We start from the raw sequence: 25360 nt of genomic DNA on the forward strand, positions 1-25360 counted from the left end.
TTGTCGCAACATCCAAGAACATTAATATATGTTTCTAATACATGTGACTCGTCTGTCTGCACAATCTCTGCATATTTCATCAATTTTTTTCCCAATAAACTTTAATTATTACTGTATATGAGGCTTTCACTTTGAGTTTGTACAACATTATGGAACATATTTTCATTCATTTAATTTCATATATTTATCAGGGACAAATAAAAAGCATGATCAACAGAAAAAAACCCTGTATAGTTTCATCTGCTTGTTGAAAGACAACCTAAAATAAGAATAAAATGGTAGTTAACATAATTAATAAACACAAGCTAATACAGCCACCAATCAAACCGTGTCAAAACATAATTAGGAGGAATTACCAACAATCCATAATAAGTGAACATTTGTCTTTTGTGTTTGATTTGACGAACACAGCACTATGTACGGTTAATAATCATAATAAAGTTTTAATTTTATTACAAAAAAGATTTATTTTTTATACAAGTGGACGTAAAATTATTAGTGACTTTCATCTACAGTTTCCCTAAATTAGACATCAGAATGAGTGCTGGGTATAGAAACATTTAGAGTACAGAAAGATCAGGATGCATAGCAATAGAAGTGAAATCTGGCTGTTGTATTTTTACAGTACATTAAATTATCAACCTTCATATTCAAACATGAGGCAAAGAGGAAAAGGTACTTCATCATGTAGAAACAGTTTGGACTTTAAAAATTCCTTTTGACAGCTGCATAGACCAAATGCAATTACGAACATAAGCGACTGTCTTCAACCTCAGGAAGATCGAGTACGAAGGGACATGTACAAATATATCTGAAAACATATTCTGATGTGTTAATTGGTCTATAATGAATCCAGGCAGTAAGAGCCAGGCGCAGTGCAACACTGGTCAGCCTGCGCAAGAAGCTGCAGTTGCTTCTTTGTCAAAAAAATGGAGTTCACCTTTTTTTTTTTTTACTACAGCAAAGCATAATAGTGTTTTCAGGATCATGGGTGACCTCGGAGGAAACTAATGTTATATGTTTCCTTAAAAAAAACGTTAAAAGTGGAGTAACAAAGTTAAGAAAGGTATGAAAGTTTATGATTTGATTGGAGATCAAATAAATCCAAACTCCAGCAGAAAAATGAAGAAAAAAAAAGTACTGCTTCTGTTAAAAAAAATGAAGGAAAAGGAAGAAAACTGAAAGATTCAACTGAAAGAAGTACTCTGTTCAACCATACAGTCCGACCTCTAGTGCATTCTCATCAATCACTATTGTAAAAAGTCTTCATTTTTATGAAACGCAAACTAAAATCATAATTTGTGTTTCCAAATTAATTCTCTTGCTCATGACAACTGCCAAATTTCCTGCTTAGCAAACAAACAGACAACATATTTTACAGTAGTGGGACACAGAAAAGTGCATATTCATGAAAAGAATGTGCTAAAAGAAACTTTGCTAGGAAGTTGAGTGTTATAAAGAAAACAACACATCTACATGTTCACAGTAATGTTCCATAGAAATACATACACCAAAAGGCAAAATCAGTCCTGAGAAAATAATCTCTACAAATCAACAATGACCTGTCGTATTTCAGTGCATTGTTCCTCACACAATCTCCAGTGTTTAAAACAGCCTCACAATAAAGAATAAAAATACATCATGATTTGAAAACATGGTGTCAAAATCAGACAAAAATCCGCGTGGCCCTGCCAACGATATCATCTTCATAAAAACAAAACTATCACAAAGCTGAAGGTCAGCGTACTGCACCCTTCATGTAGGTATGGTTTTGGTACATGGATTTATTTGGACACTCGGTAGGACAGTCAGACACCATCTATGAGTGTGTTCCAGCGGTATGACACTTAAAAAAAAAAAAATCAGTTACGCCACAGCATCAGTGCCGGTTCCTGGTATCGTCTCACTCGGCTCATCTTTACAACCATAAAAGAAGAGAAAGATTGAAACTAAAGCAAAAAGCAAATCTGACTCAAGCAAGGCTCTGGCTACCATGCAGTAAGTATCCATGCAGAACGTCCTACTCTCTACGCAATCAGATATTAATGTAGGAAATGCAAGAGGGGACAGAAAAACTCTTTGTCTTGCATCTGGACTGACCCCTCACTGTCCACACAAAGACATTATCCTCACGTGGATTTCTCAAAGCTACAAACCCTTCAGCATCACCTCTGCATCCTACAGTTTCTGCTGATCACATGTGGCAAACTGCATTGTTTTTTCGGCCCCTCCATCACTTCTGCTTGTCACTCTGAGTCGGGAACCCGAGGCTGTGGTTGGGTTGAGTGCTGCAGCAAACGTATGGTGCTCAGAGGCAGGGGTTATCATGTGGGCAACTTCTCAGTTTCTTCTAGAGGGTGCAAAAGAATAATAATAAAAAAAAAAACAGTGCAGTTAACTCACCATATCAAGTTCTAACAGTGAATATTGTAGTTCTGCAGGATGTATGACGAAGCAGGCTTCCTGAAAAATAACTGAGGCGACTGCTGACCTGATGGAGAAGGAGAGTTGTCCACCCCTGCTGTGACAAACTGTAGATCAGACCCCAGAGCAGCTATGGAGCTCCTGGGACGTATGCAGCGGTCACCTGAGAAACTCCTGCGGAGTAACGCCTGAAACAGGACATGTGACACCAATCAGTGTCAGATACTTCATGTCATGGTGCTTACAGCGCTCTGGCACTGTTGCTGCATGGAGAGTTTTGCATTTCTAGAAAACCTTTAAAAAAACAGTTTTAGGATGTTTCAAGAAATTCAAACTTTGCAACTCTAAACAGTGTCACTGGAAAAATGACGTGTATTAGTTGTAAGTTCAAAAGAGGTGAAAGTATACCCACTTTGCATTTTACAGGACACAATTGGAGAAAGGAAAATTAAGCACAAATCATAGTAGATGCTGCAAGTTGTCTTCTTTGTTTGTGGTCATGATATAGAGGGCTCTTAACTTACATCCGGCGTCAAGCACAACACAAGAGTCTTTGTTCATTTCAGACCCACATGGTTATCATTTTACCGTCCAGCGCTCACATTGTTTAAATAGCAGATGTGTTTGCACATATCTGCGTGTGTGTCGGCCTTAAAATGGTTATTATCAAAATAGCTCATTATCAAAGCAGTAATACGCGACTATGTAAGCAGGTGAACACCGCGCTTATACTCTGCAGCAGCACACAAACATGCAATAGATACAAAAAATAATACAATGTGAACGATTATATTGTGAACGTCAGTCTGTTCAACCAGCGCCCGAGCAGATCCATGTCTTCTGCAGAGAAGCATTCTGTCCCACTCGTTGGCAAGTCGGCTGTAATAATAGCAATCCACCCTGGGCTTTTACAGGGAGCAGGAGATGACACTTTGATTGGTTTATATCAAGGTACACCCAAAACACCCCTATTATTAATTAAGAAACTAATTGCAACCCTGTAAAACATGGATCTTACTTTACGCTCAGATTATCTGACGTTAAACTAGTGAAAGTGGATTGAAACATGGCGTAAATGCACTAGCGCTATGCACTTTAGACCGTAAGCTTAGATCATTAAAATAAAGCCAAAGAATTCTCAAAATCAAAAGGTTCACAACATCCTGATTGTCACATGCTACATGTGGATATAAATAAATGAATATCCACATGGAAAACAAGAAGTTTGTCCAGCTTGCCTTGCGTGTCATGGGGCTGGTGGGGGCGGAGGCACTGCTGTAGAGGCTGAGGCTGGAGTTGGACCTGCTGACAGTCAAACCCTTAGAAGTGCTTCCTGCAGGGGACAAGTACTTCTCTTTGATCTTCAGGTTGGTTCGACCTTTTACTGTTGGAGACACAGCAGGGGAAGTTCACAGAAAACTGTAAAAATGATCATTTACAGTAGCCACAACTTTTATAGTAGCCAGCAAACATGTATATAAAACATATTGAAGTTATAGCTGTTAAGAAAACACATCAGCACTCAGATGGTGGACGGTATCCACAGAACACTGACTAGACCGTAACTCAAACTGTAGAAATGCGACATGTCATTTTACAGATTCATGAACAGATTTGTTGCTGTCTCTTGAAAAGAATGTTTCTCCACAAAATATTACATTTTTACGAGTTCAGGAAACATCGCTGGATTCAGCTTTGCAATGATGTAATTTTCAGATAAACCTTTGGATTCTATCACCTACATAGTTGGAGAATATTTTCACAGACAACTTAATCCTTTCCTTTTTCTGGAAAAATTGCCAAATTTTGAGATACATGGTTTAGAAAAAAACAAAATGCAACACATTGACACGCAATATATGGCTTTAGTAACAGCTCTACTTTAGTACAGACAAAAAACTATCAAAAATTCAAGCTGGACTACTTTCTATGTGAAAAATTATATTTATCTGACATCAGAAAAATCTGTTAATTACACAAATAAAGTCAATTGTAATGGATTTCTATACAAATGATCTGTAAGGCATTTTCATGTCATGTGCTTGTTGCTTACGATATTACAGTTAATAATCGGTTCTCTTTAAAAAAAAAAAACAGCTGTGCTTTTTTTTTTGTTTTGTTACAAGAATATTGTTTTTCTTGAATCAGTATTACTGACCTCTGCAGGGGTCGTTTTTGACCAAGAACTCGTCGAGAGCAGTCCAGCCTCCTCCGACTCTGACCATCAACGTGCTGCGCAGGATTCGAACCATCCGCAGCTGTTGGGAATCTCCAAACTGCAGCAGACAGACAGTAAAGATATCACATCTTATTTCACTTTGAGGTCACACATACTCAAGTAAACACATGGAGGCTGGTGACATTTTTGAATTTTCCCATTGCTCTGAAGGCCACGTTCTGTCTTTTATGTTTATTCAAGCAAACCACAGATGTAAACCAATCATTTCCTGTGTGGTGAAGCATTCAAGGATTCAAATAGAACATCAGTAGCTGCTTTAATATTTTCTGAATCCGGGCCTGTAGAAATGACTCACCCGGTATCTATTGGCACTTATTTGCTCCACTTGGAACCTCTTGGGACAATTGCACTGCGATACCTGTCGACTCACCTGAAGAAGGAAAGATAATGACAATAAACACACCACTGTGATCACTGCGTTTCCTTCTGCACACGCTGTCCTCACCTCCTCATTGATCTGATCTGCATCCAGTGTTTTCCTGTACGGATCTCTGCTGGGATGCAGCGCGCTCACAAACTCGTAGTAGTCAATGAAGCCGTCGCTGTTCATGTCGAAGATGTTTGCCACCGCGTTCATCTCCAGAGAGTTGGTTGGAAACTCTGCAGTAGAGGAGTGGGGAACAATATTGTCATGAACAGCAGTGGTACAGACATTTTCCCACGTGACGGGCATCATTGTTGATGTTAATGGGAGCTGATTTCATTATAACCCAGAGTGATACATGGGTGTCAACGCTAAGCTGGTTATTGACCAGAGGGTCTTACTCGAAGCGAGGACATAATCGATGAACTCTTTCTGACTGATGCGTCCATCCTGGTCCCGGTCGATGCTGCGAAACACGTCCAAGATCCGAGACTTCAAATGACTGATCCACTGCATGTAACGCTTTCGCCAAATATTGAAGTCAAAGTTTGCAAATTCTTCCATCTGCACAGAAAAGCAAAGCATCACAACCTCTGCTGTATGTTGGTTAAACATTTTGTAAAGCAGAATTTCTTGTTGGAAAAAAAATCATTTTAAGAAACTTTCTCTTATTATAGCTGCCTATAGTGGCACCAGAACCTCTTGACATTTTCACACTGATGTTTCAAAAGGCACAATAACCTCTTTGAGCATCTGCTGATGTTGTTCCAAACGGTTTTGTCTCGCTGCAGCCAGGAGCCACAGTTTCTGCCACTGACTGACCAGCTGACTGAGCTGGGGGGTCTGGGGGTCGAGGTGCTCCAGGGGGAGCGGTGCAGCAGGCTGCAGCTTCAGGGCGCTCCTCCTCTCTGGAGGAAGAAACAGTCACAGGGGAGTCCAGGTTTAACCAAGCAGATGGTGCACGTACTCACAGAATGTAAACTACACTGCTGTCATGGTGGCTTACTGGTGAGCGGCCGTTTGCTGGGGGAAGCCTGCTGTTTGGAAATACTCTTGTGTTTGCAGGATTTTGTGGCGTGTTCGACCTCTGGGAACTTTTTATTTAACTCGTCCATGAACACCTGCAGAGAGGAGTGAATAACTGTGATTACAAGGTAGAAGTGTAACACTGTAACCGCTGTAAAATGTATACTTAGATTCAATTATTTAAAGAACCATTTACACATCACTGCGCCTTGATTTGAGAGCACAGTTAACTATGTGCCCTTGGTATCTCTGACTGGAGAAGAGAGAAAACTCGTACTGTGTGCTGCTCAATCAGCTCCTGGTTCTGCTCCGTGGTGTCGGGCAGAGGCTCTTGATCTCTAAGGTTGAGGGCTTCCTCTGCGGAGGACATCCAGTCCAGTAGTCTCTGGACTTCCTCTCTCTCTGCCTCCAGGGCTGCCAAGCTGGCCTGGATCTTCTGGCCCTGCTGCTGGGCCCAGGTCTGAACCTGACTCAGAAAACGGGGAGAGGGAGGAAATTACACAGCTCTCAAATGTTTGACAGTGAAATCCATTGAACTTTTTGTCATCTTACATTCAACACCTCTTAGCTACATTACTGATAGCTTCCTAATTAATAGAGTTATTTATTGTGTATTTAATCCCTTGGTTACGTTTTAATTTGTAAGCACTAGTAGACACTCACCTCCTCATAGCGGGTCTTAGTGACACTGATCCAAGATTTGAGGGTGATGATGGAGTCTGGGTGACAGGAGGCCAGGATCTCCTCACCCAGACACTGGATGTTTTCTAACTCCACTGCATGAGCCTGCAAGGCACCCACTGACTCCTACAGAGGAGCAGAGATAAGATTTATTGAGAAGCACGAGTTGTTATCTTGAACTGACTGAACAATACGTGCGGTATAAGTTGTAGTCTGTGGCTGAACAACAGAGTTGCTTGATGGTCAAAGTAGTTTTCCTTGCAGCCGGGTTCAAGCATCGCCTTGTTTAACTGCTCTTGAGCCAAACACTGAATCCTTATCGGCACCAATTTGTTCTGTAGCTGACCCCGACCTCTGACCTCGCTGGGAGCAAAATAAGATGGGGGAATAAAATGAATTAACTCTGCAGGGAGTGACAAAGTATCATGTTAGACTGACCTCGTGTTGCTTGCGGAAGGTAAGCAAACCTTCCCCCTCCTCCGGTATGACCCCGTATTTCAGTATCCTCTCTGCCTCAGTGAGCCGCTCCATGAAGGAGTGAACAAGGCCATCAAACTTCTCCGCCTAACAAGAACAGAGATAAAGATACGGATAAAGGTATATTCTATCATATTTCTACAACTTGAATTTCATATGAAGACAACTTTCATGGTTTGCAATTACTGGTAAGATTTTTTTTTCGGCCAACAAAACTGAAAGAAACAAAACTGGATGTCATTATTTTGCAAGGAAATTGTTAAATTTAAAGCCAATATCAAAACAAAGTGTTTTTGTGTTGACAAAATGTCCGTTTATACGTATACTTCATAACAGCTGCTGCCCATGCAGGATGTTTCAGGTCCTTCCCTGTTTGGGAGCAGTACCTGCTGAAGTGCAGCCTCCAGCCTGTCCTGCTTGCTGACTGACAGTTTGCACACGGCCTCCCAGCGGCCCTCCAGTTCATCCATCTGCTCCTGCAGCCAGTGAGCGTCAGCCGTGCTGCTCCTGGTCAGGTCCCTCACAGAGCGCTTCAGGGTCCTAATGCAGCCGGCTCGCTTCCCCAACTCCTTCTGGAAGGCCTGTGAGAAAGAAGGAAATGCTGAGAAGCTGTAATATAGTTTACCTAAAGGACCGAATGTAAAGATACTGCTACACAAAAATGCAATATGAAGTCAATGTTACACACTGTGTAACACTTCAGCAAGTCAATAAATGATGAGTATTAGTTATATTGCTGGAAACAAATGAGACCACCACTGAGAAGACTGGACTGAACTGCAGCCTCTATTATATAAAAAAAAAAAGAGATTTCAACCACAAAAATTCTACACCAATTACCATGAATCCTGGGTCTCTGCTGCAGATATTGCTTGTTTGCAGAAGCTGCATAAAATACTGCATTATTATCACATTTATTAGCAGAAGAGATTCATTAGCGTGACACCTGTACCTTGTGTTTGTCTATGAGGTTGTTGACCATGTCTTTGTCTCCACCAACAGGAACATCTTCAGCCAGCTGAGGCTCTGCTCTGTACAGCCAGTCGTTCAGTGCCTGCAGGGCATCAGTGAATCTTCCTGAGAACAGCAGCGCTTCCTCCAACTTATGTTGTCTAACAGAAAAAAAACACGTACACATACAACAATGGGTATATTTTTTATCATTACTTTAAAAAAAATGTTTGGCTCATTAGTAGGTAAAAATGAATCTGCTTATGTTCCCATTTTAACATTTCTATACCTCTCCATTGACTTGCCACTGATGGTGTCCCACGTGTCTTTGAGTTCGGCGAGGAGGTTCTCCAGATGCTGCCTGTCATGGCTGGTTTGAGCTCTTTCATGGAGGCTGCGACCACTCTTCATTGAGGCCTCGTACATCGGCCTCTTTGATCTCAGCAGTTTCTGGAACTCCTATTTACAAGAGTGATCCGTAAATATTATATTTACAACATAGTAAATAGACACAGTATTATACTAACAAAATTGTATTCACTGTAATGCCTGATGTACCTTCTGTTCAGTCAGTTGTTGCTTAATCTCCTCATGAGACACTGCAATCTCTTTATGTGTGTCCAATGTCTGTTCCACCTCACTCATCCAATCCACTAGGAGGCGCCAAGACTCATTAAACTGAAATAGAAGAAACACAGGCAGACTTTATGCAACGGTTCCTCTGAGTGTCACTTCTAATTATAATTTAAGAAAGATGAAAGTCACGCCTTTATTTTGGAGGTGAAATAGACTTTTACCTGTTTCGCGTTCTTTTTAACATCCTCCAGCATCCGGCCTCGTTCTGAGGCTCGCTGCTGCACCTTCTTGTATCGATCCTGGACCGTCATGATTAGATTATGAATAACATCGCAGTCTTCCTTCCTGCTCAGCTCTGTTAGTCTGCAGCCTGCGTTCTCCACTGCGGTCTTCTTCTCACCGTAGACATTCACGTCATTCAACAGGGTCTGTGCAGATAAAAGCATTTCATGAATCAAAAACAAACACTCAGTTTGAACTGTGGATCTGAGGAAGACAGAGGAAGCAGGTATAAAAGAAAACCTACTCTGTGATCCTGCAGCTGAGTGCAGACTGTGTCCAGAACAAAGCTGGGAGCAGGAAGAAGCCTAATAGACTCCTCACACTTGCTCATCTTAGTGAGAAGTTCCTGGACGTTACTGTGAAACTCCTTGGCTAGACTCAGTCCTTCTGTGAGCTTCGCCTGCAGAAAGAGAAATACACTCCGATGTTCTGTAATCATACACTTGTATTCATGTTAAAAACAAGCTAGTGCTGAAAACAAATGTAACTGAGGTAACATGATGTTAAGTTAAATCACCTTCCTCTCCTGGACTTTGCTGTAAACAGACGCCCATTTCTGCTCCAGAATAGATAAGCTGTGCTCGGTGCTCGATCCTCGGACGACGTTGCTGCTCTCCAGCATCCTGTGAATGGCATTCTTCACATCTGTGTAGGCGTGGAGTTTCGACTCCATCTCAGTGCACAACTCCTGGTACGGGACAGAAGAGGTAAGAAGTTTAGTGATCAAGTTTTTCACTGGAGAACAAATGTTATTTTCCTTGGTTATATTTCGAATTTTGACTGTTTAATGAGTCTAATAAGTCTCACCAAGTGTGCATTGAGTCTTTCATTTGCAGAGTCCGGCATGCCCCACATGGTTTTGAAGGAGGACAGTCTCAAGTCTGTGTTTTCCAGCCACTGTAAAAGATCCTGAACCTCCATGGTAACATCTTGCACCTATAATATAACAATATTTCAATTAAATAAGGACATAAAATGTATCCAAATCAGCTATGGTAATAGAGGTGGCCATTTAGCACATACACAGTTAGCAAAGGTTCATTCACGTAACATCATTTGTGATATAAGTTTTAACCATTATTATCATTATCATTATTATTATAATAGAAGATAGTTAAATTATTGGCTTTGTGACAAAAACATAACTCCAATATCTACTAATCTATTCCAATAAAAAAAAAAAAAAAAAATCTAAAATGTGTTACTATTCAGACAGTGGTCACAAGAGGGCGCCTGCACACAATGATGAAACCCAAACAGTGTTCGTTATCATCTGCATTCCTTTACACTGTATTACCGTGTACTGTATATATATATTTATATATATACACAAGTAACTACTGATCTGTACCATCCTATGCATTTTGCTACAATTTTAACAATACAATAAAACATGTTTTTGTCCACCTGGCTGAGTCTGTTCTCCAACTCCAGCTGCCTTCGTTCAGTCTCACAGCGGACAAACTCCCAGCTTTCATTGAGATGCTCCAACCGAGACTGCAGACCATGTGGGCTGTCTCCCGACCCAACCTCCAGCAGCCCCCTGCCCGCCTGGTTGAGGGACTCCATCGTGCGAACGTGGGACATGACGTCGTTCCGCAACACCTTGGAGAAGACAGGAGAATCAGATGTTAGAGATTCATCATGGTATCAGTGTGTAACGCATAAATGAAACAAAACAACACAGAAGGTGCACACGCTAGTGGAAACAGAAGAAGAGGTTATTCATGAATTGTTGTCTGCAGCCTATATATGACAGTGCAGCCCCACTATGGGCCTGATTTACTAAGATCTCAAATAACGCGTACTAAAGTTCCTTCCAAAAGTTAGCAAAAGAAATGTTTCACCCGTTTTGCAGGTGATTTACTAAGAGTATTTACATCTTTGTTATCAGGCGCAAATCGCTGTATTTAAATGAGAGGTTTGCGTGTGTTAAAGTGATTCCAGCAAAGGAAAACAGAGCGACCGCAAAAGCAAAAGGAAATCTGACCCAATTGAAATGAAGAAATATAGATATAACAAGAACAAAACATTATCTGGAAAAATATCAGCAAGACAGTGAATACAGTGGGAAAAACAAGAAGGCGGAAAAAAAAGGCTTAATAATAAAACATCGGCAAATAAAAGAGGAGGGACGGTGGATGAGATCCTCTAACAAACACCGATCAGCAGGTTCAGATCTTTCTGTGATGAGCAGGTGACTTTTCATTCAGTGTCCCGCGAGTGAACTTAATGAAGTCACCTGTGAATTCTGCGGGACACATTCAGGACCTGTGACATCACACCTGAATAACGGGACTGGGTGGGATATTCAAGCAGCGACAAGCTGGAATGACCCAGAGGCAGGAAAATGCTGAGTCGTGAGAAGTGTTTTAATTGCTGGTATTTCGTGGTTCCTCCCTGTTGTTGGCTTTAAATCATTATTCAGTTCGTTCAAGACATTTGAAAGATGCAATCTTCACTGCACGTTGTTGGTAAATCTGCTTGGACATTTTTTTGCGGGTGGTGTGGAGTTTACACGTGAGTTTACACATGGAAACCTTTAGTAAATCAGGCCTTAAGAGTCTTATTTTGAAACATTGAAGTATTGAGGCCACCACCAACCTTGTGTTTGGCCAGCTCTATTTCACAGGCCTGCAGGTCAATGCTGATTGGCTGGCTGCCCTGCAGCTGTTCAGCGGTCCGGGAAAGCCATGTGTGAAGCTCGTCCAGTGTATTTTGAAACTGACCCAGACCCAGCAGAGCACACTCCAGCTGATGCTGCAAACGTAACAATGCATAGAACAATTTCAGATGACATACATTATTGATGGCAGCAACTGCAAACAAACCATGTATTCTTTTTGTTTTTCAGTTGGGCTAGCTGGCTGTTGTTGTAGCAACATCTTTTTTCCATTTGCGAATATCCTGGCATTGTTCATATAGTGGATGACTGTAGCTTGTTAGAATTAACTTGACCTCATTGTACCCGTTTCCATATTCTCACCTGTCTGTTGACAGTCTCTGACTCCAGCCTGTCCCAGCGCTGTCTGAAGTCAACCAGCGGGGACACTGACCCCGGACGCTCTGAGCCTGGAGACAGCCGGCACACAAAGCGATGGTTCAGGCTCTCGATCTCGATCTTCTTCTGGTAGAGTTCCCGCTTAAATTCCTGAAGAACGGAATAAAAAGTATTTGTTGGACTAACTTTCAGTCAATGAATAGTGGGTCACTTTTACAAGGAAAACGCAGGTGATGGCAGTATACTAGTGTGTGAACTCACCTTGAGATCACATAGCTGCTCTTTGACTGATTCCAGGTCAGTTCCTACCATGAACTCCTCTGTAGACCTTAACTCAGCCGACTTCAACCACTCAAACAGACCCTGTTAGCAAAGCAGTAACAGATCATGCATGAAATAATAATAATCTACAGTATATGGCATAAAAAGCTCATCTATTTCATGTTCATGATACCATCCAACTCATTTGCATGTTTGAGAAGACCACACAATCTGTCATTCACTTACACAATAAGCAAAGCTGTGGGGAATCTGAACTTTCCTAGTACAACAGAACAACAGATGAGCTGTGTCTTTGGCATGAGGCCACAGCACTGCTTGAGTCAGGCAGTCTTATCCAAACTGTCCTGTTTGTAATTGCTATGATACCAATAACTGAATGTCTGTAATATAAAGGAATGCAGATACATATAAAGAACTGTATTTCACCACACACCTGCATGGTGTCTTGATAATGCAGCGCCATCTGCATGGACTCTTCCAGCTTTTTGTGACATTCAGTCCACAGTTTGCTCAAGTTGTTCCACGTGCAATACAGCTTTAAGACAGCAACAAGACAAGGTTTTAAGTTAGTCAACACGACATCGAGAGTTAAACATGATTTAATCTGAACGTATTTCTTACTTCATCTAGACTCTTTGTGACATCTGGTTTGTCTGTATCTCCACATGCTGACATGAGGTCCATTCCCAGAACGCCCAGGGTGTCCAGATCTCCCTGCAAACTGTCTATATCCTCCCTAACAGTCTACAAATGGAAAGGATGGAAAAGGTTATATATAGAGTGTTTGACGATATGGATTTCTCACACACGCTTCCTTTGAGAGCTTCCAGACAGACCTGCATGGTTTCAAGACTCTGGCGGATTGTTTCAGAGTCTGTCCGACTGGCATTGAGATCCAACACTGCCTGCTGAGCGTCATTGAGAGCCGCCGTGACGTCACTGACATCACTCCAGAACTTCATGGCGAGATCCAAGAGCTTGAGCAACCAGCTCTCTCTCTCCTGGCCCTGATTATGTGTCTCATCCCACAGCGAGGACAGGCTGGACACTCGCTCCTGGATCGCTGGGATCACAATGATGTAGCAAGGATATTGCTTAGAAACGACACTTTTCCCACCATGAGTGGCATTATTACTCGTACTACGGTGTGTACCGTCTGAGAAGATGATTACCTGTGCCGATGGCTCCATCACCAGCTGCCTGGGTGTTAGCCAGCAGCTCGTCTGCCTGTGTCTTGACGCTGCCGAGTCCCAGCTCCAGCTTGGACAGCTCAGCCAGGGTCTGCTTGTTGTCCTGCAGCTGCTCCTGGATCCTCGGGGTGAGGCCCTGAAGGGACGTGGGTGTCTGTATGCGACTGCGCAGGCGGTCGAGGCTCTCTCTGATGAGAGTCATCCTCTCATTCAGCTACAGGATCAAGAAGAGACAAACAAGTCGTTTACTTGTGTGAATTTGCAATACAGTGCATTTCCAGGATTAAAACAAGCATTCTTACCTGCGTGAATCGAGGCAAAGACTCCTCGAGGAGACTGGCGGTCTCTCTGACCCGGTCTCTGATGGCTCTGTGCTGCTCCTCGGCCTCTGTTGCCTTGAGACAGAACTGGTCTCCATGAATGGGGCTCAGTTCCGACAAGCGTTTTGCCACAGAGCATAAGCGTGCAATCAAAGGTCTGTGTTCAGCGATGGACTCCCTCAGACCCTGGGCAGTGGAGAGAAGAAGAAGGTTTAATTACAATGTGGAGAGCACATTTCTATTCCAGAAACAACCTGATTTTAGTTTAATCCCTAAAATAAGTAGAGGAAGTTTTGGGAAAAAAAATAAATCACATTCTCTCACTTTCAGTGACAAAACAGAAATGTCTTTGTAAGAAGAGTGACCCTGGCGTGAAGTAGAGTACATTAATGAAGAGTGCTTGAACAGTTCAGATCTTTTCCTCGGGGGGAGAAATGGCAGACTGGAGATTATAAAAGGACTTCTTTGTTAATCAGGACAAAGAGAGAGAAGCTGGCACTGTCATGTGGAGAAGCAGGTTTCTCCTACCTGTAAGAGGTCCTGTTGTTCCCGAAATGCTTCATAGCTGATTGTGCTCAGGGAGAGCTGGCCAATGAGGCTTTGGGTTTCTTCAAGCCAAGGTGAAACCTCAGCAAAGCCCTCGGAGAATTGGAGAAGAAGCGACTGAGCATGCTCAAGTTGTAGGACCACGTGGGCATTGGTGGCTGAGGTGGTGTTGCACTGTTCCTGTAGGGCCTCTATCGGGGTCTGCATGGAGATGTAATAGTGAAAATAAAACATTTCAACACCTTAGTAGTACATCTGTTTGCTTGATCAAGAAAAGGGTGATGTGAATTGCAGTTAAGAGTATACCCGGAGGTCGCCCGTGTCTCCTTCGTCACTGTATGTCATCAAGATTTCAGCGATCTTCACCATCTTCTCAATGTTGAACCTGTGTTGAAGAATCTCCACTGCTAAAATCTGTTCAGGAAATATGAATTAAATCCAATTCAATTAAAATACATAACACATTTTGTATAACATGGTTTAAAAACAGGCTTGTATGCATATAATGTTCTGACCTTCTGCTCGTAGAGCTGCTCTGCTATGAGCTCTGGATCCAGATTAATGGTTTTCAGCTTTTCAAGACTGAGAGCTGTCTCTTTGAACCAAGCCATCTCCTTCACCACCGCCTGCTCCAGCTGATAATAATACACAGTTTGTTAGCATTTCAACAATAACATGAATATTTCTGATGTCTGACTGAGCATTACTCGAAAAGTTAATAACAGTATTATACATATATATTATATATCTTAATATAGACGCAGATGGATATGATCTCACTCAGAGGGCTCTAACATCTTCCTTTTAACATCTATCATCTTCCATCTTATTTCTAACATCTTACATCTTATTTCTAACATCTTACATCTTCCTTTTAACATCTATCATCTTCCATCTTATTTCTAACATCTTCCATCTTCCTTTTAACATCTATCATCTTCCATCTTATTTCTAACATCTTCCATCTTCCAGACCTCTCTAGTGACATGACCTCCACCTGAGTCTTCCCTGCAGTTCTTGTATCTGCTGTAAAGTTTCCAGTGTTCACTGTTACATTAAAGACGGGCACCACCTGCAGGTCTATCCGCTAAATATGGTGATATACAGTATTTGTTTGTTTGTAGTGTAAACACACTTACCTACCTTTACCCTTTTACAAATAATAAAATGTCAATATATCCATGGTTGCTTGGTTGAATTGATGTTTTGCCAAATTGTTGTGAATTACTGCGCCAGTGGGTCAGCTAACGAGCGAGCTCACTTTTTTTTTTTTAATCCAGCAAATTCCCTTTTTTTTTTTTTTTTTTTTAAAGGATACGAAGTTACAACATGCGCTTTTCATTTAGCTTTGCATTTCTTGGCCATTCCAAAAATTAGAATTCACTTTTTTCTCGCACAACAAATTTAATGTAACTTATTCAGAGTCCACCAGTGTGTAAAAAAAAACAACACATTTAGCAGGGAATTTGTGGGACGAGATCACGTCCTGGTTTTTGTCCCCCTGAATGTAAGCGAAGAGGCTGTCATCTGCAGTACATTGTGACGGGAGGAAGCCGCTCGGAGACCGCGGCAATCTCCGGTAGAGCAGCTCGACCGGGCGGGGAGCTTGTCGAGAAAACAAAATAAAGCAAACATGCCCAAACTCCCGGTCGTAAAAAAAAAAAAAAAAACTTTACTTCGACACCGTCTACCCCAGCTGTCTCAATTTGGACAAGAAATGCGTCCTCCTCCTGCTACAGACACAGCATGTGAAATAGTTACGCAATAAACAGGAGGATTGATGTTTTTAAGGACTAAAACACAGCCGGCTGTATTAACTTTGTCTTTAGGCTGCAGCACAAAGTAGGAAATGACAACAATGACCGCAAAACGGGACGGAAAAAAAAGAAGCCGTTTAACAACATTTAAATCAAAGAAACGTGTCCAAAATGAGGACGGAAGATAAAACGCTCCGCGCAGAGGACGGAACGGAGACGCATCGCACATCGTGAAGGACACGTCTTCAGTGGAATATGCGGGTAACGTGGCCTCCTGAACATCTTGATTCATTATTCAATATGTTTCGAGTTTTGAGGATAAACTTGAATATTTGTCAAACAGATTATTAAACTGCGCACAGTTTTTTTGATTTGTTACTACATATTTTTGATGTTTTTTGTTTTTTTTTCAACCACAATACTCCGTACTATCAAATCCCTCTTTTGAACTTCCAACTAATGTTCATCTCTGACTCCTTTTAGTGTTGTGTGGCAACGTTACCCTCTGTCTCTCAGCCGCACAGAGTACTGCATCTCCAACATGTGCCTGCGCCCCTGCTGCCCCCAACAGCTCCCTCTCGATGCGGCTCAGCCACAGGTGGAGGTCCTCCTGGCTGGTGGTGCAACGACTGGAGGCCTCGAGGGCCTGCTCCAGCCTCTGCAGCACATCCAAACTGCTCAGGCTCAGCACCGAGCAACGGATACGCAGTGCGTCCATCTTCTCCTGTACCTGCTGGGCTTCCTCCTCTGAAAAGGGGAAGACTAAAATATTGATCTGCAGATATGTGGGGCTGATATTGAAAACATTAGACAAGATTTACAGAATGCACTTATATTTTTATTTTCAAATTTCATATTTCCCAGACATTTGTTAGAAATCAGTTACTTTGACTAATTTTGAGACAAACTCTGCAGGATCATTTAACAACACTGAGTGTGTGCAAATTGTGTCGTTCATGATAATTTTGGTAGAATTTTTTATTTGAATCAAAAAAAAAAATTCTAATTGTGATAATGGCAATAGTCCGACTTGTTCAATCAGGTCGTAGCGCTACGCAGCGTAACGCAATGATATACGGTCTGTGCTCCACCTACATGCAGCAGCAAGCATGGCTGAAAGGGGCTCCATGGTGGAGGAGCTAGTTCCAAAAAGGGGAGCAACTTCAATAGTTTGGAAGCAGTTTGGTTAGAAAAGATCAGATATACAACTGCAGTGATATGTTCGTTTTTATTATAGGCCTACAACAAGTACTTCCGAACCAGCGATCTGATTGGTCAACTGAACATTTGGAACGTGCTCAAGTCAGCATAACATCACACCCTCCTCATCACCAGAAATATCACTCCACCTTCTGAGTGGGGATATATATTTGGGATTTAATTTATTAACATATGCAATATAATGTTGTTTTTACTTGTTATAGGTCTATCAAATGTGATCAATTTGGTGAAATCGCGTCTGTTTTGGTCCTTTGTCGCTCCGAGCAGCCGTACCGTAACACCACGGATACTCGCGCACGTAAAATCCTGGCGGCGGGAAACTTGACCGGTAATGTTTTAACCATAAACCGGTTTTAACACGACACGGTGCGACGTCTTTTTTCAGCGGATATCTTACTAACAACAAGATTGAGCGAGCTACGCAGTTTAGTGTTTCTATGTGTATTCATTCAGTTTGAGAATCGATCTCTGGAAGCCAATAAAACGGACTAGATCTCGTCTCTGTTGCTACGTCGTTACGAAGGATCGGACCACTTCCTGGAGTAGTAAACACTGCATACATTACATTAGCTTATGCTGACGTGACTGATTGTTTTCCAGTTGTTAGTCACACCCTGTGTATTGCCATGGAGATGGAGATCACACAAACAAAAAGTTTTATATTTTGAGAGCAAATTTCCCCACAATATGAATACATTTAGATTACATATTTTATTTAGCTGGTAACTAGTTGTATAATCAAAATATTACACAAGAGGGTGTGCTTTAATGTCATTGTTGGCACGACAGAGATGCGGTCAGTAAGCATCACTGAAGTACACCCTCTCCTGTAATATTGCTTAAATGAATATTTGCAGACAGACTGTTTGTTCTGTGGCTGGAGAACACATAACTTATTCTCACAGTTTGCTTATTCTGACATATAAAACTGCAACACTTTGGTTATAATTCATTTTAATTAAGTTCAAATTAATGGTGAAAGATTATTTTAGGGCCTTATCAGGCGACCCCTAAACAACATTTGCTGCCACTTGCAGGATTCTAAATGTCAGAATTTGTATAAATTATTCCAAGCAGAGTGACTAATGCGCTTTCACAATATTCAGTAAAGATTACCTGAAATTGCTTCCATTAGATCATGACCTGACTTTTGTAGTTTCCCTAGTTCAGCAGTTTTCATTTGAATCTCTTCAACAACCGCCTAAAAGAAAAGAAAGTGTCATATATTTTATATATACATTCACTTTGAATGCAGTAGAACCACATTCGGTAGATTTCTGACCTTGGCCCGATCTGTGGCCTCTGACAGGTGCAGCATCACTCTCTCTGCATTTCGTAGTTCAGCCAGCGTCTGTTCCACAGATATGAGCCACTGCTGCAGGCTGTCTACGCCCTCCTGGAAGAGCTGGGCCCTGGGCAGGATGAGCTCCAGACTCGCCCTCCTACCGAAGGTCCCATAATCAGTGGGTGAGATTTGTATCATGCATCAGGCCTTACCAAAAGAAAAGTGTGACATTGAAGCTGACCTTTGCTCTGCCTCCAGCTGTAAGGCCTCCCACTTCAGTTGGAGAGCGGAGAGCTTGACCTTTGCCTGCTCCCCCTCCTCGCCTGGGTGGGCCTCCACCAGCCGAGGACCCTCCAACGTCATAGAGTCCATACTACGCCTTCGGTCCGTTAGGAGGCGCTGCAAGAGCTGCAGAACAACACAACATCTCAGGTAAACACTTTGTGGACTGAAAAACATTTTAACATACGAGGCTTAATTTCCGAGAAGAGACGTTGCTAGCAGCAAGAGTTAATATTTATCAAGGCCCTATTCTGTTTTGTGCCTGCCTTTGTGTCAGGATGGAGGAAGCCCCGTCTCATGTGTCAAGCCTACATTGTCAAGAAGCAGGCCGGTTTCACCTCATCCAAAGAGCTCACAATGGGTGTGATTGCAGCTGAAAGGTGAGAGACTTCCCTGCTTTTTTTCATACCCTCAGAACATGTTCACAAAGACTTACTGAAGCTCATTGTGGCTCTGAACGCCACCCGTTTACCACTGAATAGAGCAGAATTCATCTTTTAAACGAAGCGGCTGAGCATTTTCCATGACCTCAGCACACATTTCTATAGGTAAACCTCGGAGGTGTACTCTGCCTGCTATAGAACCTCAAAGATGCTTTCTAGAGCAAGAAATGAGGTGATGAGAGGATGGAGATAACAAACCTTTTGCTCTTGGAGCTGCGCTTTCACCACTTTGACCTCTGAGGATGGGGGTTTCTGATTGGCTGTGAGCTCCTCTATCTCACTGACCCATGTGAGCAAAGCTTCCAGGTTTTGCAGAAACGTGTCAGAATCTGTAGAGACATCTTTCAGCGCCAAGGCGGATCTCGTTCCCTTGAGAAAGGCCACAAAGTATGTGCTTAAGTTTAAATAAATACAAAATTATTTCAGAAGAAATCTGATCAGCTGCAACACAAGTAGAACAGAGGTGAAGGCGGAACATACCCTCCATCTGTCCAGACTGGAATCCTGGTCTGAGCTAGAATGTCCATCACTTTGAAGCTGCAAAGCAAAGACAGTCCATGTGTCGTGTTAGTTCATGAAATTGTAGTTTTAAAAAGACCCACCACCACGTGATAAAGACAAAATATAGATTTTAAAAACAGACACTTAGGTGAGAAGTTCAGATGATGGAAGGAAAGACGGAAAATGGAGGACAGATGAGATTTGTCGTGTTTGAAAGTTGGTGTTTTTGTTTTTTTTTCAACCTCAGCGAGTTCCTCTGCGACACCGTTCAGGACTCTAACAGTTCTGGTCACTATGGGGTTCCCTCCTTTGTCTCCTGTCGGATACTCCGTCACTTCCACGATTTCTGTCACAGTCGTCTCTGTCACCTCCGTCACTTCTGTGACCTCACGTGATGCCACGGTCTTCCAGGACCAAGGGCTTCCCTCCCTCGAGTCTCTCCTCTGGAAGCTGGCCCTCCTCTCTGCACTGCTCTTGTCTGGGTGGGCCAGGGGGGATCTGGCAAACTCCGGAGGCACCGTCCTCCTCGTTAGTGTCCCATTTCGGGATGTTTTTATCGGAGAAGGGCTGCTGTGCCAAGCGTTTTCCAGAGTGCTGGTACTCCTGATTGTTGAGGCAGGAGAGCTGTTCAGGGGTTTATCTGAATTAGGAGTATGAGCCCCCTGCTCCCTCTTAAGATCGATTTCCTGTGCCTCCTCGTCTCCCTCCACGTCGCTTTCCTTGTTCGCATCGTCCTCGGCTTTGTCCTTGAAAGTTTCTTCTCTTTTGACCTCCCCATGTTGCTCCGTTGGCTGCCACTCTCTTCGTCGTTGGTAGCACTCCTTCAAGAAGTCCTCGTCCGACCTCACGTGCTTGGACTTCTGGCCCAGGCAGCTGGGCCGGCTGATGAGGTTACCCATAATTCTTCAGCCCAGAGGCTAGTGAGGTAATAGGTGAGGTAAGGCCCCTCGGCCATGCAAGCGGAAGATCCTTCAGCTACCTAAAATAAGACAAGGCGGCTCTGGGTCATCATGCAGTGAACAGTTTCTCATTTTGTAAATCAACAAAATTATGCCACCTCTTTCTTTATAAGCACAACTTTCCTGTTATAAAGCCACTCAGTACTACTTGCCACAGCCTACGCTTCCAGAAATCTGCTATCAGACAAAATGAAAACAGTCTTCCACCCTTTGTTTGCTAAATATCTGTGCCAGCATTGCCCTTCTCTTGGCACTGAAGCACCAGAGGGAACTACAGCAGAGGCACACGGCCAGGATATTCCCCGTCCTTTTGTTTCTCCTTCGACCACATACACACACGCTCCCCACTATCTCACATCACCGACTGAAATATTCTGGGCTTAGAAATCAATGTGACAGGCTTGTCGAGGATCCCACTGTTGAGCCTGGCACAGAAAATCCGGTGGCAACCAGCCAGCGCTTTCTGTAACTCAGCCTGGACCAGTCCTGGGAAACCCGTGAAGGATCTGATCAAATATGACAGCCATAAAAACGCAGACATCGTCCCATTTCTCTGGAGGGGGCGGAACACTTAGTGGCATGAGAGCAGTGGGGGGTTGTTAGCAAAACAGAGAGCAAACACCTTATAGTATGGAGTATTCAAATACAGGTGCTTTTACGCAAACAAATGCTTCTCCAGAAGGAGCTTGGAGGACACGTGCCTTTCTCTTACTACTACGTTACTCCATAGTACAACATTTGGAATCCAACATTGAGCTAATCAGCGTCTTATTTGACCAGAATTAGTTTTATATCTGAAAAAAACCCGATTGGCAGTGACAGTTTCAAACTGTGTCGTGCTGTCTGCTGCCCCCCCCCCCCCCCCCCCCCCAGCTCAGCGCCTTCATGGTTTTGACAGAAGGGTTAGAGGTGAGTGTAATTATCTTGGCCTAGAGGAGCTGAGGTGAGCCCATCAGGAGATCACAGGGAGGATTCCTGTTGATGACCGATCCTCCCTCTGAGACAGAGCAGGACCGGTCCATTCAGAATGATACAGGTCACCTCAGGTCACGCTTGGTGACTAAAGACCTGTGGGGGGGCAATATGGGTCAGCAAAGGGGAAATCGGGATGTTGGCTCCTCAAACTACTGACAGGGATGTTTTTTCTGGGGCGGATGTGCAGCGCTGCACGGATACAGTTACACGTCAGTTACGGCCATGCCGCAGGCGGACAAAATTATGCTGAATATGCAGCTTTCTTATCTTTGTCAGAGGTTAGACAAAGACAGTCTGCAGCCAGGGAGAACTTCACATTGTGCTGCTGTCAATATCCACCCCCAGTCTGAATCTAATGACATTTGGGTGTGTAAATATGAAACAGAATAATCATGTGACTGTGTTTAACCCAATGAGAATCTAAACATTAGCTACTTCAATATGATCCCTCCATGTGCATTAGGCAAGTAATTAGCCACATCATGAATGTCTCTGCTGAGCAGATGATGCAGTCGGGGGGGTCCACAGGGGAGTACACAGTCTGATCAGAGTGGTGCCCAGACAAAGCCCTCGCCTCCAGATCAATGATTACCCGGTTAGCTCAGATCACTGGCCAGCGGGCTCCCGGGGAGGCCGGAGAGTGTCTGTGGCCGTGTCCACATGGGTTAGCAATTCAAGAGAGAGGGTGTGCCGTGTCTGGTTACTGCACCACATGTGTGGTCATTTGCTAAATGACATGCTTGCTTATACAGTGATCTCACAGCAGAGTCAGAGGCTATGCTGAGTAGTTTCATCACATTCTACACGAACAGTGAGATTTTAAATTCATATGCTTCTCTATTTTATTTTTCAGCATTTGATTCGACAGGGCCACTCAGACGCTGATATAAAGGAGGCATGAAGCAGGCAACTCTATCATTTAACAGGCGGTTTTTGGCCCTCACATGAAGGCATCCAACAAAACCGTGACCTACATTATTCTACAATGGAAGCAAACCAGGAAAACCCTCTCAGCACGCCTCTGTGTCTGATACACACCTCACACTCTCTAGTACAATCATACTAGACAGAGAACCACTCCACTGTTGAACTCATATTGTCGATGACCTCACCATCTCATCACTTAACCTATTTTGAAATGGCCCTTAAGTCAGACCAGCCCTTTTCTCTCTGCTCTCCACTGTGATTTATGACACATGACCGCAGTCCATTTCCTGATGAATCTGATCATGACCATCGGAGCTTTACCATAGTATGGCAAGACAAATATGAGATTAAAAACCCTAACGTTATTATTGGTATCTCTGCAAGAAAGCACATACTTTAATTTAATTTTTCACGTCTAATTCTTAATGCAGGAGGCATGTATGTTTGTGTATATATACACAAGTGTATTTAACAACATTTTAAACAACAATATATCAGACAAAAGGTCCCGTGTTCATCTTATTTGTCTAACTCTACGGTTAAAACAGCTCTGGATGGGTGGAGCTGTAATCAGTAGCAGAACAATAATCATTCACCACAACAGTAGAGCACCATGACGTTGTGTCACTGCTGTGTGTCAGTCTGTGTGAAGGGAGGTCCTGAAGTAGTAATCACTGTAGTGGTCTCTAATCAAGGATGGCAGCTGTGCGTTCACCCAAGGGACCCATAACATGTTAGGGTGGATATTGTACAAGGTCACCCGTTCATCTGCAACTCTGTCCTCTAAATGTGAAACGCAAAGCTGCAGTTCGAAATCAAATGTCAGCATGGTTTTAGCCCAATGAGGACTTATTTAATGAGGTATTTTAACTGTCAAGAGACTGTACACAAAGAACAAACTTTTGAACTGAATAAAATATACTCACATCAGGATGCTCCATTCACTCTGATGGTGTTTCTACTGGAATATTTCATGGCCTGCTGAACTTGTGTTTTTCCCGCAGTTAGAATAAATAGAGGAAATCCCTCAATCAGAACAAAATCACTGTCACATGGCTCCCTGCTTTAATCACTGACCAGCAAAGTCCAAAAGCAAACTCTCTCTCTCTCTCTCTCTCTCTCTCTCTCTCCCCGCGGGCCAATCCTGAGTCCATGGCAGTTTTGGCGGTTTGAAGCTGACGTGAATTGAACTTACCCCGCAGCAGAGTCGAGCATGAGTAAAGGAATCCGGCTCGTCCTCAATCACCATTCAGAAAGGAGGGAGAGAGAAAAAAAAATCCAGCTTTGTTTGAGCATCCTTTGAACGGCCTCCCAGCTCCAACATCCCAAACTGAAGGCTCCTCACACACATGCACATGTTTACTCCCTCCAACACACACTCAATCAAGTCCACTCATTCACACATGCTCGCATACAAACACACTTTCTAAACACACTCACACATGCCCTGATAACTCCTGCTTTTCCGTTGCCCACAGTCACAGGCAAACAATGTCCTCCTCTCCCCTCACAGCGCACCCCTCCCCTCCCTTCCCCTCCCCTCACTTCTCCTCCCACCAGCTCTGCTCCTCTCCCTTTCTTCTTTGTTGTGGGAGCTGCGATAGAGGAATTCCTTCCTTGTTAACGCCCGCCGATGAGATAGTGCACCCAGATGGAGACAATGTATTCCAACGGCTCAGTTGAACTCCCACAGTTCCCGGCCAAGAGCAGTTTTCACATGGAGGTCAGATTGTGCCAGCTCCATATAACGACCCGGCGGAGGCATTTTCACCAGCCCTGCTGCTGCTGCTGCTGCTGCTGCTGCTGCTGCTGCTGCTGCTCAGGTTGCTCCTGTACCAGGCAGCGAGGCGGCAAAGTGCCCCCTTTACCTTTCTGAGGCTTTATTCACTCACTCTCTCCCCCTTCTCATCCAACAAAGCTCCTCCTCTGAGTCTGACTGTGGCTCAGAAACTCCATGCTGCTTCTGCTTGAAAAATGGGGTGGGGTGGGGGCAACAACAACAAAAAAAGGAGAGTTTTCTAAAGACCCCTGGGCCGCCCTCGAAACATTCACATGTTAAGTGACAGCTGCCTCAGCCCGTACCCTCTCACTCGATGGCGAGGCAGAGAAGTGCAGGCTACAAAAGAAGGGACCCACACCCACCCTGCTATCCTCCCACTCACACATTCACCCCCAGCCCCCTTGCAGTCCCCGATTCTCCATTCAGAGTCAGTGCAGCAGTCTCCACAGCAGCAACAAAGACGACTAATTACTGTAAAACATCTCAGATTACTTTTCAACTCACTTCCAGCCATTGCAGCCCAAACCCATAAACAAAGAGGCTGCAAGCAAACAGAAAATAGAGAGCAATGGGAAGATAATGCAGAGTGTTTTCTCTGCTTTTGGCATGAGAAACCAAGGAAAGACCCCTATGGGGTTGAATTCTGTCATGCCCAATTTAAATAAGTCACAATATTTGCCTTGGAAATACAATAAACCGAGGATACTGTATGCCAACACATCACAGAAACATCTCCTCACATTTTCTGCTGTTTGAACTGAACCCTGTGAGCGTGGTCTGTTTCACACATTTCAGGTATTAATTCATTCACAGCGAGCAGGTGCACTATAAACCAACAGAAGAGCGCGCACAGGTGACTTCCTTACAAAGA

The 25360-nt window shown here is 43.3% G+C and overlaps 1 protein-coding gene across 1 annotated transcript; it reads right to left on the bottom strand.

The window, feature by feature from the left end:
• Window positions 1–423: 423 nt before the first annotated feature.
• macf1b (microtubule actin crosslinking factor 1b) lies at window positions 424–24195 on the bottom strand. Its single transcript, XM_069143369.1, has 40 exons — window positions 23905–24195; window positions 20091–20827; window positions 19828–19884; window positions 19546–19716; window positions 18864–19030; window positions 18620–18779; window positions 18454–18538; window positions 16619–16863; window positions 14875–14994; window positions 14666–14773; window positions 14342–14560; window positions 13796–13999; window positions 13476–13707; window positions 13140–13366; window positions 12925–13047; window positions 12737–12838; window positions 12283–12384; window positions 12007–12171; window positions 11625–11780; window positions 10428–10625; window positions 9828–9956; window positions 9538–9708; window positions 9265–9420; window positions 8960–9166; window positions 8721–8840; window positions 8452–8621; window positions 8164–8323; window positions 7598–7792; window positions 7173–7298; window positions 6717–6860; window positions 6331–6519; window positions 6034–6148; window positions 5769–5935; window positions 5429–5591; window positions 5109–5263; window positions 4959–5033; window positions 4583–4700; window positions 3663–3808; window positions 2492–2612; window positions 424–2350 (listed from the first exon to the last, which is right to left on the bottom strand). Exons 2-40 carry the CDS (start codon window positions 20745–20747, stop codon window positions 2325–2327), a joined length of 6351 nt encoding a protein of 2116 aa, XP_068999470.1. The 5' UTR covers window positions 20748–20827; window positions 23905–24195; the 3' UTR covers window positions 424–2324.
• Window positions 24196–25360: the final 1165 nt, after the last annotated feature.

The sequence above is a fragment of the Embiotoca jacksoni genome, unplaced genomic scaffold (genome assembly GCF_022577435.1).
Source record: "Embiotoca jacksoni isolate LCO1_2020_lvr unplaced genomic scaffold, fEmbJac1.0.p SCAF_11, whole genome shotgun sequence".
NCBI lineage: Eukaryota > Metazoa > Chordata > Actinopteri > Embiotocidae > Embiotoca > Embiotoca jacksoni.